Source organism: Rutidosis leptorrhynchoides, chromosome 4 (assembly GCF_046630445.1).
Source record: "Rutidosis leptorrhynchoides isolate AG116_Rl617_1_P2 chromosome 4, CSIRO_AGI_Rlap_v1, whole genome shotgun sequence".
Classification (NCBI taxonomy): domain Eukaryota; kingdom Viridiplantae; phylum Streptophyta; class Magnoliopsida; order Asterales; family Asteraceae; genus Rutidosis; species Rutidosis leptorrhynchoides.
In genome coordinates this window covers 268789146-268809282 of record NC_092336.1, presented here as the reverse complement: position 1 = coordinate 268809282, position 20137 = coordinate 268789146, and the positions used below count along the sequence as shown (strand labels likewise).

The window sequence follows — 20137 nt, the reverse complement described above, 5'->3', positions numbered from 1 at the left end:
TCTGGATCCTCTGCTGAAACGCGCGCTTTCGCAGGGCGTCCGAAAACGCGGATTTCTGGATCCCCTGCAAAAACATGCGTTTTGGCAGCGCATCCTGAAAAACGCATTTTCGTAGCGCATACGAAACACGCTATCTCACAGCGCGTCCAAAAAAGCGCGATCTCGTAACGCGTCCGAAAACGCCCTTTTTCACAACGCGTCTGAAAACATGCTTTTTCGGATCGCGTTTTTGCAGCCTATCAGAAAACGCGCATTTTCGACACGCATTCTCAAATCGCGAATCTAAATTTTTTTTTTTTTTTTTTTTTTTTAAAAAAGTGAGTCTGAAAATGAACACAAAATTTAGAAACGTAATTCTTTTTATAACTTTTTAATTATTTTTATAAAATGAAATTCAATTCCATTCCATGTCAAATAGAACACATTTTTTCACATTCCATGGAATTTATCAATTCCAATTCCTTCGTATTCCAATTCCTTTGACACATTCCATTCCATCCAAAAAAATTCCACGAGCCAAACGGGGCCTTAGTATTTTTCACTGAATTTAGAGCAACATAACAATTAGTGGTTATCAATTTACATACCTGCACAGTTTTAACAGCACGGTGGCTTCATAAGAAATGAGTAAAGCCGCTACAACAACCCTAAGCAAATAAGCAAAACAACTTGGTTGTTACTGATCGACATATCTGCATATGGTATAAAGAAATTTGTTCGAAAAGGATTCAAAATTAGGCAAAGCCACTACAATTTATCCTCAATACCTAATCAGCTTGGTACGTTGGAATTAATCCCTCTAACTACATAAATGTAAGACATACAAACCTGATGGAGCTTGAACTGAACCTAAGCAAGAAAACAACCAAATTCATCCATTATAAATCAATGAACTTAACAATATGAATATGTAAGTTATAAATTTTACAAAAAAAATCAAAAACGGAATTTAAAAGGGTCAAAATCAAACCTTTTGATGATCTTTGGGGATCCCATAATGCCAGAACTATTATAATAGATATGATAAACTAACACCTGCATAGATAGATCCATTGCTCATGTTACCTGTGTCGTATAAAATTATGCCAGCATTAAGGCATGATCATCGGTGAATATGATGTTGAGGTTTTTTCAGTTGCGAAGAGAGAGAGAGAGAGAGAGAGAGAGAGAGAGAGGGGGGGGGGGGGTTTGGTTCTGTTTTCTATTCGTGAAGACTGAAAATGAAGAAATTGACATTTTTACTGGGCCACATGTATTTTTTAGAGTGATTATCATTAATTAGGAGCCTTAATCCTGTGATTAACAAAATAAAAAGCCAGACCTTTTCTGCATCAGATGATGATGCTTGAAGGTGACGATTTCTCTGATTTACAGCACATTTGTAATCTAGAATTCCTTAATTCCATGTTCTTAGCTGTAGCTTCTGCTTCATATAAAAGATCAAATTTGTGTCAGATCTAAAATAATGCATATGACCAATAAAGATCAAAATTATGATCTTGGTTCGTATAACCTATGCACATTAACAGCCCTACTAAACAACAGAATTGCTACACAAATATACGTAATAACTTCAGCATTACAAAACGAATAATTCAGATTTACGAAAATAAAACTGAAACATACCATGATTGAAGTAGCAATCTCTCTGTTATGCCCATCAACATGAAGCAATGTACTTCTATTGCTATAAAACTGACGAAGATGATCAGGGTGTGTTTGTAGCTCTTGATAATAAAGACTTATGAACTACCTTCCATCCTAAAATCACACTGAAACCCTGTTTAACAACTTAACATCATGTAAACTTGAGATGCGTAACTGGTAAGTGTAATGGCAATAGAAAGTGACAATCGAACACCATAGACGGTGTGACTAAACAGTCAGACTACAAATGATTGATGTATAATTAAAAGAAAAAATTACCTCATATATGAACCAGCAAGCTTCTTTGCATCTGTAGGCCTACTCGCAAGCTTCTTTGTCCTGTAAAATACCTTGCATCAGTGTTGTATAATCAAGCCTGGAGACGAATTGCCATAACTTAGTGACCCAAACAGATTTCTCAAAAATACAATTACCTCATATCTGAACCAGATTGTGTTTGCACATGCAGGCCTACTCGCAAGCTTTAGTAGAGTGAATGTGTTTTTTTTACAATAATACCTCACCCCTTTTAGCCTGATGTCGTATTAAATCCCTGAACCTTTCTCTTCTGCACATATAACACACAAATATAACATATGGTCCAAATCCAAAACACAATAGAAACATCATCGCTCAACATGTAGAGATAGAAAAATGGACATGTCAGAATCAAAAATACAAATAGGAAAGTGTGCTTTTTACCATACAAACTGTAAATCCCATTAGAAACAAAATTCACATATGTTGTAGTGTCTTATTTGTTCAAAATATAAACAGATAGTTAGATCACATAACTTTACCACTACATTCTACAAAGTCCAAACATATTCCGTTTAATCAAACAAATATGGTATAAACATATAAATAATGATAGTAAATACAGGGAATTATGTCATTTACATATTCAGTACCTTATCAAGTTAGGTGTTTGAGGAATTCATGGATTTATGATAATGATCAAAGGTGACATTTTTTTATATTATATTATAATTATATTAAATTAAAACAAAATAATACAATGAATTTTAGTATTCAACTAAATGTGGTGTACCTGAAGGTGTCAATCAACGAAATCATAATTAAATTACTTTAGTCTTCCAGACAATTGATCTGATCAAGGGACCAAAAATTATAACCCTAAATACGACGATAATGCGGCGTCAATTAATTAAGCCCTAATTAAATTATGATTATCTGAGTTTCGGAAGGATCGGTTTGAACGTTCGTCATTCGCCGCCAGATTTATTTACCGGATAAAATTGCAGGTCGACGAAAGTTGGGTATATTTTATAAGATTAGTACCGTTGGGTGTTAAAATTCATCCGGATAATTTGGGGATGCCGGCGATCAACCGCACTCTTTCAATCGGCATAATTGACGGAAGGATCGGTGTTGAAGGAGAAGTGGGATTTGTTGTTTGTTGTTAGGGTATTCAATTTTGATTTTAATTGCAGTTAATTAACGTGACACGTGGCGGCTTTTGAGGATTGTTTAGGTTAATTAGTCCCACTAATGACAGATTAACATGTGGATTATTTAAATTATGGAGTGATTAGCTGAATGACACATGGCCTAATCCTTGTGCTTTGCAGGTCGACGAAAGTTGGGTATATTTTATAAGATTAGTACCGTTGGGTGTTAAAATTCATCCGGATAATTTGGGGATGCCGGCGATCAACCGCACTCTTTCAATCGGCATAATTGACGGAAGGATCGGTGTTGAAGGAGAAGTGGGATTTGTTGTTTGTTGTTAGGGTATTCAATTTTGATTTTAATTGCAGTTAATTAACGTGACACGTGGCGGCTTTTGAGGATTGTTTAGGTTAATTAGTCCCACTAATGACAGATTAACATGTGGATTATTTAAATTATGGAGTGATTAGCTGAATGACACATGGCCTAATCCTTGTGCTTTATATGATGTAAGGAAGGATACTTGTGAATTTTTTAGGCGTAAAAATTTGAATGTGATGCTAGATATTAGGATAAGGATAATTAGAAATCACTTGGAGAGAGAAGAAAATTACTTACATACCCTTTAATTAGTTAGGTAGTTTAGTGGTTGATAAGTGTTCTCACCAATATATTAAATGAGAACGTTCTCACCGGATCACTACCCTATCAAGAAAAATAATAAACCCAGTGTTAAAGGCTACGTTTAAACATTACTCCGTATACATTATATATAAACTAATTTCATATTTATAACGAATAGTTGCCATTAAATTAAAACTAATACCAAAACTGTAGAAGGAAAGTCAATTTTAACAATTGAATATTTATGTTTTTCAATTAATCTAACATAGTTTTAAAAGTTAAATATAATATACTTAAATATTCTCCAAATATTTATTTACAATAAGTATATTTAGGAATAGTAGCCGGCTGACGTCATGCTGACGTCAGCATGACGTCAGCAATTTCGTCCTGTAATTTTTTTTTTTGGTTGTTGTCTTTCTTTTAAAAGTGTATTCAACATTAGCAGGATTGGGCCATGGCCCAATATGGCCTAATTACTAGTTATTACTAAATGGAAATTGATCTGATCAGTCACTGGGAGCTTCTTTTTCCCGTTTTCAAAGTCTATCTTTAAAAGAAGAACTCACGAAAATATGTTTTTTTTAGCGTCACGGGACACTAGATATGGGTACAACCCAACATTTACATGAAACTCTTAGAAGACTCCATAGCATTATGAAATCTCCAAATGCGACTCGAACTCGCAATCTTTCGGACACTACTCAGCTAAATAATGTAGCATGTGCGAGCTCCAACAAGTCCCCCATGTCCCCTTTTTCCGCTTATAATCTTTAATCATTCTCTTGACATAATGCTAGGATGGTATTAGTTCGATCATTATTAAACAGAAAAAATAGAAAATTGGGATATGATAAACAGAAATTTAATTACTTTAAACTCAACGTATTCAATACATATATCATCTCCATGATAGAAAATATTGACAAAAGTAACTAATAAGGGCAAATCTGAGCCGAATAAGACCATATGATTTGAACAAAACTAACAATGACATGTTACCGAGCGTATGATCGTACACCAAATCAGGTTTCATGTATCTAACCACATATAGCGTCATGTTTGAAAAAAAAAAAAAAAAAAAAAAAAAAAAAAAACTCAAGTAAATCATATTTTAGATGAACTCCAATAGTTACTGACGCTGAACCAAAAACTCCATTAGTTACAAAATGACTTCAGGCATCCTACAAATGACTAATTATCAGGTTCTAAAATACAACAAATATTTATAGTTTCCATGTTTAAAAATAAGGAGACCCAAAGACCTATGACAATGAGCCACATCGAACCTTAACCGTTTCAATAACAGTTCTTGCAGCCTCTTTGACCACTTGACCACTCATGTAATGCTTTCTACAAACTGGCATATACACATCTGCACCAGCAACCAGTTCTCTCTCTGTTTCCTCCGTTTTTCTTAACGTAAACGAAGCAGGCTTTCCACACAATTCACATCTTGCCTTTAACTTGGTCACCGAGTCTGCTACAGGAATTATATCAAGCACTCCAAAGCTTCTCCTGCAAAACAATATTAGTAAGTTATTTAGGCTAAAACTGAATGATTTAGCATTGAATGGTTCATAATCTAAATGATTCAAAATCTCTAAATAAACTTGGTTTTGATTGAAAACAAGCTGTTTGAGAATCATTTCAAATGAATGATATAAAATTGGGTAAAATTAGCTTATCAACGTGTTGCATGAATAGAAAATTTAATATAGTTGTTTGTTAAGTGTTCTAGATATGATTTGAAGAGGATATTTATAAAATTTAGGTGCTTAATGGTTAAGAAAGTGTTTCAACTCTGAATCAGCATCATATATCACTATATATGATTCAGAGGCCAAAAAGAAACGCGCTGTTCAGTATTCAGTGAACCGTTCAATTAAGAGGTAAACAAACGCACCCTAATTTTTCGAATCCAAATTTGTCTTCTCTGGGTTCCATATCCGAAATATACCGTTTCACTAACATATAAACAAGCCCATATATAATGAATGTAAGGATAAGGATGCTAGATGTTTTGGTCGAACCTTAAATAGTCACCATCTAAGCCAGCAATAATTACAGTTTTCCCGTCATCATCAGCAGCTTTGATGCAGAAATCATACAGGTCTTCGAAAAACTGGGCTTCATCAATTCCAATTACCTCTAGCTTTTGTCACACGCAAAGAAAAAAAAATCAATAAAAAAACTACATCCCAACCCATTATCATCGTCACTACATAATTAGCATCAAACAAAAAAAATATAAACATTTTTTGCCTTTCACTTAGTTATTACCTTGTGATAAGCTTCAAGACCAATTCTTTCTTTGAATGAGGATAAAGCTTCAAGTGGCCAACATGGTAGCTTCTCCCCGTCATGTGTCACGATGGAACCCAATCCATATCTTGTATCCTTGCTGGATTTTATAATAGCTATGTTTCTGCAAGAATATACATATTATACCATTGTCCATCACACACACACAAACAAAAAAAAAAACACGGATATCAAACAAAAAGAGAGATCATTTATATTTATATAACATTTTAAATTGAGTTCCTTATAAGAGAACACCACTTCGTCAGTGACTCCTAATCGCTGTTCAAAAAAAAAAAGATAGGAGAACACCACTTACAAAGCAATAAATCACTAGTTGTACACTTACAAGTGGGTCACTACAAAGCTATGTTTATATTAAGCAGTCATATTTGTAAAAAAGCCTACCTAAATAACTAACCTTTTCTAGTACTCCATGTCAACATCAGATCAGTATTATTTATAAGTGTCATATCATCTAAGACTACTCGTATGTTGACCAAATTTGACTTTGAACGAGTTTTGACTGATTTTTCGAGTAATCCCGAGTTTTGGCTGAGTTTGACTGAGTTTAACCGAGTACTCACCTAGTTGCAAAAACTGAGTATTCTCCAAGTAATTCCAAGTTCTGCAACACTGACTTCACCCAATAGAAGTAATTACTTAAATGAACAGCCAGCATCTTTTAATATACAATTCATATCCTTGATCACCTCATATATCTGTTCTGTTTGTTCATGCATATTATGTCCCATAAAGAAATAATGAACCTTCTTTTGCACCTCAATCATACTATACCCCGGCTCCTTTTTCATCCCCGATTCCTTTAACGCACTCCTAATCTCAGCAACATTATCCCACTGACCAAAAGTGGCATACACATTAGATAAAACAGCATACTTATCAACATTATCACTTTCTAAATCAAAGTAGTTTTTTGCAGCAATTTCCATCATATCGATGTTTCCAAAAACCTTGCACGCTTGAAGAAGTGCACCCCATATAACCGGGTGGTCCCTACGAGGTGCACTTTCTACAAATTGGTAAGCTTCATCGATCCTTCCCGAGCGTCCTAAAATGTCCACCATCGCTGCATAATGTTTTTTTCCGGGATGAATCCCGTAATCGTTTTTCATTGAACAAAAATAATCCCAACCCTCTTTAACCAAACCTCCATGGCTACAAGCAGAAAGAACTGCAAGAAAAGTGACATTATTTGGTCTAAATCCTTCACTAATCATCCTATTAAAGCCATCCAAGACCCCTCTCACTTTTCCATGTTGACCGTATCCTAGTAGTAAAGAAGTCCACGTTACAACGTTTTTATCTAACATCTTATCAAATACTAAACTCCCATCATATGGACAACTACACTTAAAATACATATCAATTAAAGCACTATTAACTACAATATTCCCACTTATATTGTTTTTTATTAAAACGCCATGTGCTCTCTTACCCTGCTCTAGCATTGCCAGGGTGGCACATGCCCTAAAAACCGAGGCAAAAGTGAACTGATCGGGTGTTAACCCATATTGTCTCATTTTGTAATAAAGATTTAAGCCTGTTTCTTCAAGACCCTTTTGCACATACCCTGCAATCATAGTGTTCCAGGATATCACATTTGGAGTGATTAAATTATTAAAAATAATACAAGCAGTTACAAGATCTCCTGATTTTGCATATAATATTAACAGCTTGATCTTCAGATACTCGTTGGGAACAAAACCCACTCTAACCATTTGTGAATGGATAATTTTGCCATACTGATATCGTTTTCTGAAAATGCAATCTTGCAAAAGAAGAGAATAAGTCTCTTCGTCCACCTGGTTTCGTGTATAGCATAATAATCGAACTGCTTCTATCAGTCTTCCTGAAAGACACAAATTCTTCAAATTTTGATCCATGTCGAAAAAGCCAACAGAGAGCCCAGCCTGATATCTGGAAATATCTTACCAGTGATGATGATTGCATTCAGCTATCCGAAAAGAAATTTATAAATAAATCGACAACTTGTAGAAGACATAAATGGCTTTGCTTTAACATCAAATAGGCAATCATGTTATGAAACTATAAGAATACAACGCCCCTCTCAACATCCAAAACATGATGCTAATCTCTAGAATAGTGTAGGGTTGAGTCTTGATTGTCAAAAAGGAGAGAGTATATATACAAACATACATATATATAAATATATATGCATGCGTGCATGAAAGTACACATGATACATCACCGCACTCAAACAAATCAAACGGGTAGTATCATGTCATTTTAACCAGGTTGTTGCCTTGCGCATCAAACTAAATGAACTATTAGTACCTATCCATAAATTGGCCTGGCCTGTTCAATATTATTTAGTATTTGTTTTGGGGAAAATATTATGACTATGTAGTCCAAGGTTGCAAAAATCAGTACTCGGGGAGTACTCGAATGTGGACCAAGTTTGACTTGACGCATTTTGACCAAGTATTGACCAATTTTGGCTGATTTTCCAAGTAATCCCGAGTTTTGGCCGAGTTTTGACCAGGTTTGACCGAGTAATCCCAAGTAATCCAAGTTTGACCGAGCAATACGAGTAATTGGACCGACTAATCGGGAGAATTTTTTGCCGAGTACTCCTGAGTTCGGCAACACTGACGTAGTCTATCTTTCAATTATCATAACGTATCATGATCCCACCATACTTAATTTTTCTATCCTTCAATTTGGTTACATGGGTAGTCATTGTAGCATGTAACATCAATGGTAACCTCTCTCTTACAAAAGGGACTTTGGTTAATTTCAAAAGTGAAAACAACACATCTAAACACTATCAAATATATCATTATCAAATGATGATCAACTAAAATATCTAGCCACCTGTAGATAGCTATAAATCATAAGATAATGCCATTGCCATTGCCATTGCCATTTCCATTGCACTATAGCTAAGAAATTCAGGTTATATCTTTTACTAAAATCTCAACTAGTCTCCTTTGTCAATCACATGCTAGTACATAACTTATATCATAAATCCATCCAATTAACTCACATACACAACAAGATCAAAATTAAACATTTCATACTGTTTAACGACACACCTAGCCTACAAGTTATTATTGTTAGATGTTCTGTAACAATCATGTTCTAATAAATAAATATAGAATATATATTTGGTTCTAATAGCAAGATGGGCACAAATATGCAAATATAGATAATAAATCCAAAAATATAATTAACTTATCAGAAAAAGCGAAGCTACAAACCTGCCATTAGAGCTTTCAGACTGAATCCGGCGAAGCAAAGTAGTAGTTTTTCCGGCGAACATAGGGCCCACAATTACGTGAATTTCACCCTCAGTTTGATATGGATTACTGTTTTCGTCAGCGCTTGAAGAAGAGTAATAAATTGAGGAACAAGATGAGGGTTTAATAGAACGTATTCCACGAAGAAAACTAGGGTTTTGAACATGTATTGAATTAGAAATTGAAGATAGCGATTTGGATTGATTAAACATGAGATTTGGGATTAAGATTGAGGCTATTCTTGTTGGAAAGACTAGTGATTTCATCATTGATTTAGATTTTAGAAGCAACAGTTGATAGAGTATTATCGTAATTTGGAGAGAGTGATAAATTAGGGTTTTTAGGGTTTAAGGGATTTCATATTATATAAGATCATTACGTATATTATTTCCATTTCCATATATACTAAGACCAAGGATGCAGAAATCGATTCTCAGCGAGTTCTCGGCAGGGCCTCCAAAACGAGAACTCGGAGAACTCGGTATATATATATATATATATATATATATATATACGGTTGACTTTCGATGACTTTTGAAATTTTACTGAGTTTTTTCCGAGATTTGACCAATTTTACCGAGATTTGACCGATTTTTTCGAGATTTGACTGATTTTTTCGAGATTTGACCGATTTTTGGTCGTTGACCGATTTTTTTGGCCGATTCCAAAACGAGTTCTCAGCAGGGAGGTCAAACCGATTTCTCCCTGAAAAATCGGCCGAATTTTTCGATTTTTGCAACACTGACTAAGACACTCGTTCCTCACTGCCATTTCAATTTTCTCTCTACTTACTCACCAGTTCTTCTCATACATTCCATAAGATCATCTCCATCCCGGCGTCAATTTGAACTCGTCAGTCGAGTTGGCACAAACTGACGAAAACTGACGACCATTAACGCGGTTATCAGTTTTCGTCACTTTCGGGCGTTAGTTGAACTAGCAACGAAAAAAAGGTCAATTACGAGTGTCAGTTTTTTAGTGGGCCACGTGTCTATAGCCGTTGTCCAATGGCTATCTAGCCCTTTTTCCTTATTTTTTTTCTTTTTTTATATAACATTTCTTATTCATTTTTACACAACAAAAAACATTAACTTTCTCTCAATATTTATACATTTTACTCTAAAAAATTATGACATCATATTTATTAGCTTCCGATTCCGATTCAGAGGATATTCGTGTTATCCAACTTATTCAAGAATTGGACGAAGAGTCCGAAGTCGAGTCCGTTCCCCGTATTCCCAGAGTTCGCGGATACATTTCGAGAGATCATGAGTCAGCAGCGCAACGATTGTGGAACCATTACTTTGCCGACGCACCAGTTTTTCCAGCTAAGAAATTTAAAAGGCGGTTTCGTATGCGCATAAATTTATTTCTCCGTATAGCGCAAGGAATAACTACATTTAATGGTAATTATATCCCTGAGCATTTTTTTTTAGAGAAAATATTGATGCTATTGGTAGGCAGTCGTTTACTACTTTACAAAAGTGTACTTCGTCTATACGTCAGTTGGCTTATGGATTGAGCCCTGATGCTCTCGATGAATATTTACATATGAGTGAGCAAACATTAGTAATATGTTTAGACAACTTTTGTAAATGTATTATTGATTTATATAAAATTCGATACATGAGATCTCCCACAGCAACCGATGTTGCACGATTATATAGTGCACAAGAGGAGAAGCATGGATTCAAGGGTATGCTCGGTAGTATCGATTGCATGCATTGGGAATGGAAGAATTGCCCTGTTGCTTTGAAAGGACAATACACTAGGGGTGATTACAAGAAACCTACGATTATGCTTGAAGCGGTGGCTTCATATGACTTGTGGATTTGGCATGCTTTTTCCGGGATGACAGGTTCCAACAATGATATCAATGTTTTGAATCAGTCACCGGTTTTTGATGCACTAAAGAACGAAACTGCTCCATCTACACCATTTGAGGTAAATGGCCATCAATACACCAAGGTTATTACCTTTCCGTTGGTATATATCCCGATTGAGCGACACTGATTAAAGGAATGTCGTGCCCCACAGATGAACCAAGGATTAAGTTCACAAGATTTCAAGCAAGTGCACGAAAGGACATAGAGATGGCATTTGGTGTTCTTCAAGGGCGATTTCATATTTTAAGTCAACCTTCACGGACTTTGAAAGTAAACAAGATGCAAAGAGTAATGGAATGTTGTCTCATTTTACATAATATGATTTAGAAGGCAATGATTTTGCTCTATGTAAATGGGAAGAAAGATTATTATAATCGAGAAAATGGCAAATCGTGCCCAACGAGTAAGGAATAGAGGAAAGGGCAAATCGTGTCTCATTTTCAAATTTTATTATTATTATTTTTATTGTTATTAATTGTTATTATTATTATTATTATTATTATTATTATTATTATTATTATTATTATTATTATATTATTATTATTATTATTATTATTATTATTATTATTTTATTATTATTATTATTATTATTATTATTATTATTATTATTATTATTATTATTATTATTATTATTATTATTATTATTATTATTATTATTATTATTATTATTATTATTATTATTATTATTATTACTACTACATTATAGATTATTAATATTATCATTATTATTTGTAAGTAACGAGGGGGGGTGTGAATAGTTACTTGATACGTTTTTAACACTTTTTCGATTGATCACTAAATTTGATTAACTATGATCAACTAATTCAACTCAAACTTGATGTGTGTGGTGCATATGTTCAAAATGATAATCAAGGTAATGTAAAGAACATAAACACAACGATTTATAGTGGTTCGGGCGCAAATAGGACGTTTATGTCTATAAATTTCTGTACTAAGTTAGGGTTACCTGCTACTGTGTTGCCTGAGCCTGTTAGAGTAGAGGTAGCAGATGGTAAGACGGTTCCAGTCACAACGTATGTGTCTAGAGCTAGTATAGAAATTGATGGTAGACCGCTTGCTATGTCCTGTTTGGTGTTGCCTATCCCTAGTTTTGACGTAGTATTAGGTATGAACTGGATGTGCCTACATAAGGCCCACATCAAATGTGATAAGAAGATTGTGACCTTTCATTTGAATGATGGAACCCGAGTTGTAGCCCGAGGGGAACGGAGTGGGTTCAGGTTTTCGTTGATTTCTATGATGAAGGCGAAGAAGTCACTTTCTAAGGGGTGTGTCTTTTATGGCCTATGCTATTTGATATGGCTGAAACGGACGATTTTATTCTTGCGATGTCGTTAGGTCGCAGGACGTCAGATTAAGTTGATCAGAGTGGTAAACAGGGGTTTATTTTATTTATATTGTGCGGGGCCTAAATTTACTTTTAACTTTCTAATGTAGAAGGTGTAAGTTAACCTAGAGTCGTGTTTTTGAATGGTTTAACGAATTGAAGATCAAGTAAATAATTGCCTTTTGTTTAAATTACCTGGATAGAAGGATATTAGTTGTTTTAAGCTAAAGGTCCTAATTGCGGAAAAGTAAATAAAGTGGGAGGATGTCCGGAGTATGCAGATCAGGGAAATGTTGACCAAGATATTAGTTTGGGCTAGGTAAAGGTAATTATGTTGATATTTAAGCTATGATTGGAATGGTGTAGATCTGGTTGGATGAGCCAATTACACAGACCTACTTATCTCTAGATCTCAGAGTTCTCGTTGAGTAGTGAAAAGTATGTCACGTGGTTGTATAATTGAAACGTGACTATACCTCAGAGGTTATCCTTAGTAAAGTACTAGGTTTATTAGTGAGTTGAGTTCTAATCCTAACCCTCGCTATCAGTTTAGTTAAATGAATAACAACGTGCCGTGTTGATTGAACACTGATCAAAAATGGAAGGAGTCCGTCGGGTTAAGTTGACAAAACCTTAAATGAAAACTATAAACCATTTCATCATACTAATGAGATCAAACCAAATCAAACCTTATACAACATTACAATTAGGGCTGTTCAAAACCAGATATCCGAATTTTCAGATATCCGAATTTCTTATATCCGAAATTTCGGATAGTAGATTTGGTCATGTAACGACCCAACCCTCGTTATACCTAAAACACGACTAAATTTTTTTTTTGTGGGACTGTGCATCTGGACGGCGTCCAACAGTGAAGTACAGGACGGCGTCCAGCAGTGAAGTACGGGACGGCATCCAAGCCTTTTGGACGGCGTCCAAATGAACTAAGGATTTCTGACCAGTTTTACAATTACACGCGAGCGGAAAACCCGCTTCCCGACACTTTTAAAAGAAACCAATTATCAAGACACGTCATAATAAGTAAAACTAAGAATTTCCCATGATAAAACAAGTTTTACAACACTGGGCCCACATCGGCCGTTTTACAACTTTCGTACAAAAATACAAGTTTCCGACCACGTGAGTTTTAACACAAAAATAAAGACCGAGCATGGTTATTGGGGATACACTACCCAATCCTAATTAAATCCAAAAGCACGTCTTCTAAGCAACTACGTAAGCCCACTAGTTCACACGCTTACCCGAGCCACCGCATCCATGCAAATCTATAAAAATGTAAACAACGAGAGGGTAAGCTAAAGCTTAGTGAGTGCAATAGTTACACACATACATATATAATTTACTTAGTTGCACTCCTTTACCCAAACCACACATTAATCTCGCATGTCAAAGCATAAGAAACTAGCGTCATCAATCTTACCACAATACTCTCGTTTATCAAAGCATAAAAGCTAGTAACGTCAATCGTACCGCGATTGCCACATATATCAATTCGCACAAGCTAGTATCATCAAAACCGTACAACTAGCAACATCGGTAGCATAATAATCATAATAATAATTAAATGCAACATCAATAATTATAATCCATGGTTAACCAATCGTACAAGGGAATGGTACTCGAATTTCCCATCGGTGTTCATAACAACCGTTAGTGTACAACGAAATATATCACTAACCCCTGGGTGGTTCGGACAACACATATCTATTCATAGAAACCGTTAGTGTACAACGAAATATATCACTAACCCCTGGGTAGTTTGGACAACGCATATCCATTCATAGCAACCGTTAGTGTACAACGAAATATATCACTAACTATTGGGTAGTTTGGACAACGCATATCCATTCATAGCAACCGTTAGTTTACAACGAAATATATCACTAACTCTTGGGTAGTTTTGACAACACATATCCATTCATAGAAACCGTTAGCGCCCAAAACGGCTATGGTATGCTAAACCCCGAGGTGTTCCAAGACGGTTATGGCATCACCCCTAAGTGTTCCAAAACGGCTATGGCATCACTTGATCATCGTATGAGTATAGATGAGCTAATACTCACACCATGTGCACAAAACGTCTACGTGCACAATTATTAAGTGTGGACAAAACGGCTATGCCTCACATCTATAGTCATGAAACGGCTATGTGACTCATGGTCAAATAATAGCATTATAATAAATATATCGGGTCCACAAACCTTATGTCGTATATAGTGCGCAAAATTCAGCTATTGGGTCACTATTCCCCAAGGTGTCCAAACGGCCATCGTCACATCGATGTGCATCAAAACCCGGCTATTGTGCACATCGCGCACAAGCAAATAAATTATATACATACATGTATAATTATTCCACTCACCTCGAAATCTCGATGAAAGCAAGCCAAATCCGTTGCTCCACCAATGAAACATACCTATTCCATTATCATAATAACGAACATCACAATTAGGGTGGATTACAAACCAACCCATATTGACACCTAGTGCAAATCTTGACCCAATAGTACTTCCAAGCCCAACCAAAGTCCAAACTCACCAATAATCACTAACTAGAGTGATAATGGTTCTAATAACGCCAATCAAACCCAATCATAAGTGTTAAACACTTATCTTGCCCAATTCGACACATAAACCCTAATTTTGACCCAATTCAAAATTTGTCAACCAAATACACCCAAATGGGTTCCCAACACTTCCGTAACCACTAAACTAAGTGATTAAACCAAAAATCAAAGCCTAATCATGGCCAAAACATCAACCAACCCAAAACCCGCCAAGTACCAAAAATAACTAGTCACAACAACCCATTTCATCATCTAAAAGGGTTTCACAACTAAACAAGCTCAAACCCTAACTTAAATATCAAATCAACAATATGAAATTCGGAGTTGAGACTTACCAATACCACCAAAATGTTGCCGTTGATGAGATAAACAACTTTAATACTCGAGCTTTGACCCGATTCACTCTTCCTCTACTCCGAATGGAGCTTTCTCTCACTAAAAAACACTTCCTCTCTCTAGGGTTTGAAGATAAGAGTGTTGGTGGGTGAAATGTGATCCACAAATGAGATTGGATCAGTTTTAGAGGCTAAAAACCGACCCCCAAGTGAAAACACTCAAATACCCTTCATTAAAATATAAAAATTCCAACAGCTGGCCTGTCAGGCTGTGACGACCCGGAAATTTCCGACCAAATTTAAATTTAAAATTTATATGATTTTGACCGATGATTCACGAACAAATATTTGTAACTAGACATGAATATATATATATATATATATATATATATATATATATATATATATATTATAATGTGACAAAAATATAATAATAACTTAGCCATAAAACGTTTAGATTTAAAATAATATTATATATATATATATATATATATATATATATATATATATATATATATATTAGGACGATGATTTTAGGAAGCAAATGACCATAAAACTCAAAAGTATAAGTTACATTTTAATTAGTATACTCATTAGTGAAATAAGTCTAATTATTGATAAAGATGCACGTTTCGAAACGTAAAGTACAAGTTTTCTAAGCTTACGAAAGGACATTCGAAAAACCGAAACCGGTACGTAAGTCGAGCGTCAACGTACAACACATCGGTGTAAAAATTACAAATCAACTATGCACGAGAATATAATATAATATTTAATTAATTCTAAAGATTAAATATATTATATATTAAATAATATATATTAATATATGTTAGAAGTGTCGGTAGAATGAAAAACGCGTTTGTGACCAGTTTGTTTCATCCATGCGAATGCATGAGAGTTCTTCATGACACTCATGCGATCACATGAGTGTCGGCTGCAACTCAAGCCTATAAAACGCATTCATTTTTCTGGTTCCAAACTCATCTATCTCCCTCTCGATATCTCTCTATATATTATAATTATATTATTATTATTATTATTATTTTTATTATAAAGATTAATATTATTATTATTAATAGTAGCAGTAGTATTATTACTAGTATTATACATAAAATACTACGACGAGGTTCTGCTCACATGTTTTCAAAATGGATTTTCGAGAGGGATAGAGCTAAGGAAATTATGGGTTATAGCTACGGAGATTATGGGTAAATGTTCGGGGGTATTGCTCGTGAGATCAAACTAATGTTTATCATCTCCGTTGTGTCTACGTACTTTCCTACAATATTGAATCACAATATTGATACGTGAGCATTCACATCTTACCTTTTATATATTAATAGTGTATCGATGTCTAGTGCTCGAGTATATATGTTTATGCATGCTTGTATGCTTTAATTTGTCGTTAGATAGTTTATGATTAATCGCTAATTTGATACATATGCTACTGATATAAAGTATATGATATGCATGTTTTTGAAAAGCTGACGAAAAATTATTAACTTTTAATTTAGAAATCGCGTGATTTCGATGAACGGATTAAAAGATATGGTCAACTGTATTATGGTTAACGTTAATTGAAATATGTTTGAAACTGTAAATTAATATTTAAACAACTTGTCTATGAGATTGATAAATTGGATTTTCAAATATTACTAATCGAGTAAATGAATTTCTATATAAAGCACCCCTCGTTTTTGTTGAACAATTGTCAAGGTTTACTGTCTTATCATGTTTTAAAGATTTATAAACACTATAAACTGATTTTACAAGTATTGGAAAACTATGTGAAATAATAAAATATTTTCTATTGCCATGATAATTCAAATATTATACAGCTCCTGAAATAAATAATATTTTGAGTTTGATAAACTATAAATTCGTTCAATTATCAAGACTTATACTATGTTAATAAACATGTAGAGATTTAAAGATCATATTGGGTCATGTTAACTTTTGAGATGACTTTTATTAACTTTTGTATGTCGGTCTCGAGCATTAGGATTGTGATACACTATGACCCGACCTAGCTTGTTAGATATGTATTGACCAACATATGTTCTCTAGGTTGAGATCTACGGTTATTTTGCATTCCGAGTTTCGGTCACATTTTGGTGAATGACCTTATGTGATGTTAAGGTGAGTTTTCATAGATCCCTTTTTAATTGCTTTTGCAATCTATATTTTTGGACTAAGAATACATGCACTTTATTTTAAACGCAATGGATACAGGTACATACTAAATTCTACACCGAGTTTGAACCGAAAATCCCTTAGCTTTGGTAACTAGTAACTGCCGGTTATAAGAACTGGTGGGCGCGAGTAGTTATATATGGATCCATAGGGCTTGACATCCCCGTCTATTCCAGGTATAGAAACCCTAGCCGGAACTATAAAACAGACGTATGCTATTTGAGTTTAGTACACGTTGGATTACGTGTATTGTACATGTTGGTTGCATGTATGTTAAAACAGGGGTACTTATTATAACGTTAAAGTTTAGTTACCAGGTTGCTCAATCTTGTAGAATAATTTGATAAACGTTTCGGATGAAACAACTGAAATCTTATGATCCACCTTTATATACAGTTTATGCGCAACATTAAAACTATGAACTCACCAACCTTTGTGTTGACACTTTTAAGCATGTTTATTCTCAGGTTCCTAGAAGTCTTCTGATGTTTGCTTATACGTTATACAAGCTATGTGCATGGAGTCATACATGCTTTATTCGAGAAAACTTTGCATTCACAAAATCATCACCCTGTATCTTATTTGACTGTATTGTCAACGGATGTATTGTTAGAAACTATTATATACGATGATTGTCTATACGTAGAAATTATCATACGTCGAAAACCTTGGATTTATATATTCATTTATGGTGTACCTTTTCAAAAGAATGCAATGTTTACAAAACGTATCATATAGAGGTCAAAACCTCACTATGAAATCAATGAATGATGTATTCGTCCAAATGGATTTGGACGGGTCATCACAGTTGGAATCAGAGCTTGAGGTCATAGGGAACCAGAATTTGCATTAGTGTGTTTAACTGGTAATTGTTAGGATGTATTAGTGAGTCTGGACTATGACCGTATCTGTTTTTACCGAGTTTTACTTATCATTTCTTGTCGGAAATTACATGCTTATCATTTTTAAGTCTAGACACGTTTCCTGCATTTATTGCATACATAGTGTACAGAAGAATTCATATCTTAGCATATCTATTACTTTAAACTTTGCTTGACATCTTCCGAAAATTCATCCGTGATTTATGGAATTTTGGTATTATATATACATATGTAAATTATGTATTGAAGAGTACCAATCTAAATTCTATAATCTATTTCATATCAAAAATCATCTCCTTAATTATACAAGATGGATCCCGTATCTAGTTCAAATTTCTTAAACTCCGACAGCTATTCCGATATGGATATTTACCTGAACTCCGAAGACAGTGTAACCGGAATGGATCAACCAATCAGCCATCATCTATTCTGGATGAATTGGGGATGGGTTCGTAGTGTACTTAATCATTGGAGACAAGAAGAAGGTGATCCCTTCCATCCACCACATTCACCTCTTGGCGAAGAACCTGAAGCACTTACCAGTGAACATGTTCGTAATACCATTTTTTCTCTCATCTCCAGAGTATCTCGTCATGATTATATACTATCTCAAATTCTGGATCTTATTCATCCACTCATTTAAACTGCCAATCATCCCGGTGTAGTAGAAGAAGTCAACGAGCTTCGCGCTCGGGTAATGGCTTTGGAGAATATGGTGCAAAGATTACAAGCACCAGCAGCATCACCGGCATCAACAGTACCACCATCATCAACACCAACAATATTATTACCACCACCAACAACAACATCCGCATCCCACACCTCAACATCACAATCTGTACCTCGAACATCAATGTCATATGCACCATAGATACCAAGGAATACCAACAACAACAAACGATGAAGTATTGATTCATAACTTCATTGAAGAAATATTCTACAGAGAATATGTAGTTTCTAAAAGTTTTAGAGATTACTTATTCTAGTTCTAATTGCAAACCAGATGAGTGAGCAAATAGAAATGATGAAATAAAACCCTGATCAGATTGGTGCACGATTTACAAGCTAGATCTGTTTTACCAGAAACATCAACAGTACCGTCAGCATCACCAGCACCGTCAGTACCGTCAGCATCTTCAGCATCAGCAGCATCTATAACATCACAAGCTCCGCCAGATCCATAATCACCGCAAACATCATCCCTAATCAACAACGCGTATATCGTATCAACGAGTTATGAAGTATTAACTCATTTCCTCTATATTTTATATATATATATATGAATTTTGAGATCAAAATTAATCTTTTCATACTAAGCTATTACGTGTGAATCTTAACTACTCGATTAGTTCATGTTATTAATATGCTATTATGTACATCCTTCGTTAATGACTTAACAATCGTTAACTATGATCTCTACTTCGACTTAATAGATTCCATTTCATAATAAATCAAGTGTATTATTCAAATACATGTTTGATTTTACACTTTCATTTTCGAAGTACTTGAAACTTTCCAGAAAACATCATTCGTACTTTGCGAAGTTAGCAAGAGTTCCATAAGCACCAACATGATTCACTGAGGAAATATCAATAAAACTGAATAACAAAGTATTGATTACATTAGTAAAATACT

The 20137-nt window shown here is 34.7% G+C and overlaps 2 protein-coding genes across 3 annotated transcripts; one reads left to right on the top strand and one right to left on the bottom strand.

Moving 5' to 3' along the window:
• Positions 1 to 4661: 4661 nt before the first annotated feature.
• On the bottom strand, positions 4662 to 9623 carry LOC139843538 (thymidine kinase a-like). 2 transcript variants are annotated; one of them, XM_071833640.1, is made up of 4 exons: positions 9234 to 9623; positions 5968 to 6112; positions 5718 to 5839; positions 4662 to 5202 (listed from the first exon to the last, which is right to left on the bottom strand). In XM_071833640.1, the coding sequence occupies exons 1-4, from the start codon at positions 9539 to 9541 to the stop codon at positions 4950 to 4952; spliced, it is 828 nt and encodes a 275-aa protein (XP_071689741.1). In that variant the 5' UTR covers positions 9542 to 9623; the 3' UTR covers positions 4662 to 4949. The 2 variants fall into 2 exon arrangements, 1 of the variants encoding a protein (XP_071689741.1); XR_011757615.1 differs by lacking the exons at positions 4662 to 5202; positions 5718 to 5839; positions 9234 to 9623 and adding an exon at positions 6576 to 7908 and having other exon boundaries at positions 5993 to 6112.
• Positions 9624 to 10401: 778 nt separating this feature from the next.
• On the top strand, positions 10402 to 11285 carry LOC139841604 (uncharacterized). The gene is made up of 2 exons (XM_071831817.1): positions 10402 to 10619; positions 10709 to 11285. The coding sequence occupies exons 1-2, from the start codon at positions 10402 to 10404 to the stop codon at positions 11283 to 11285; spliced, it is 795 nt and encodes a 264-aa protein (XP_071687918.1).
• The last annotated feature ends 8852 nt before the right edge of the window (positions 11286 to 20137 follow it).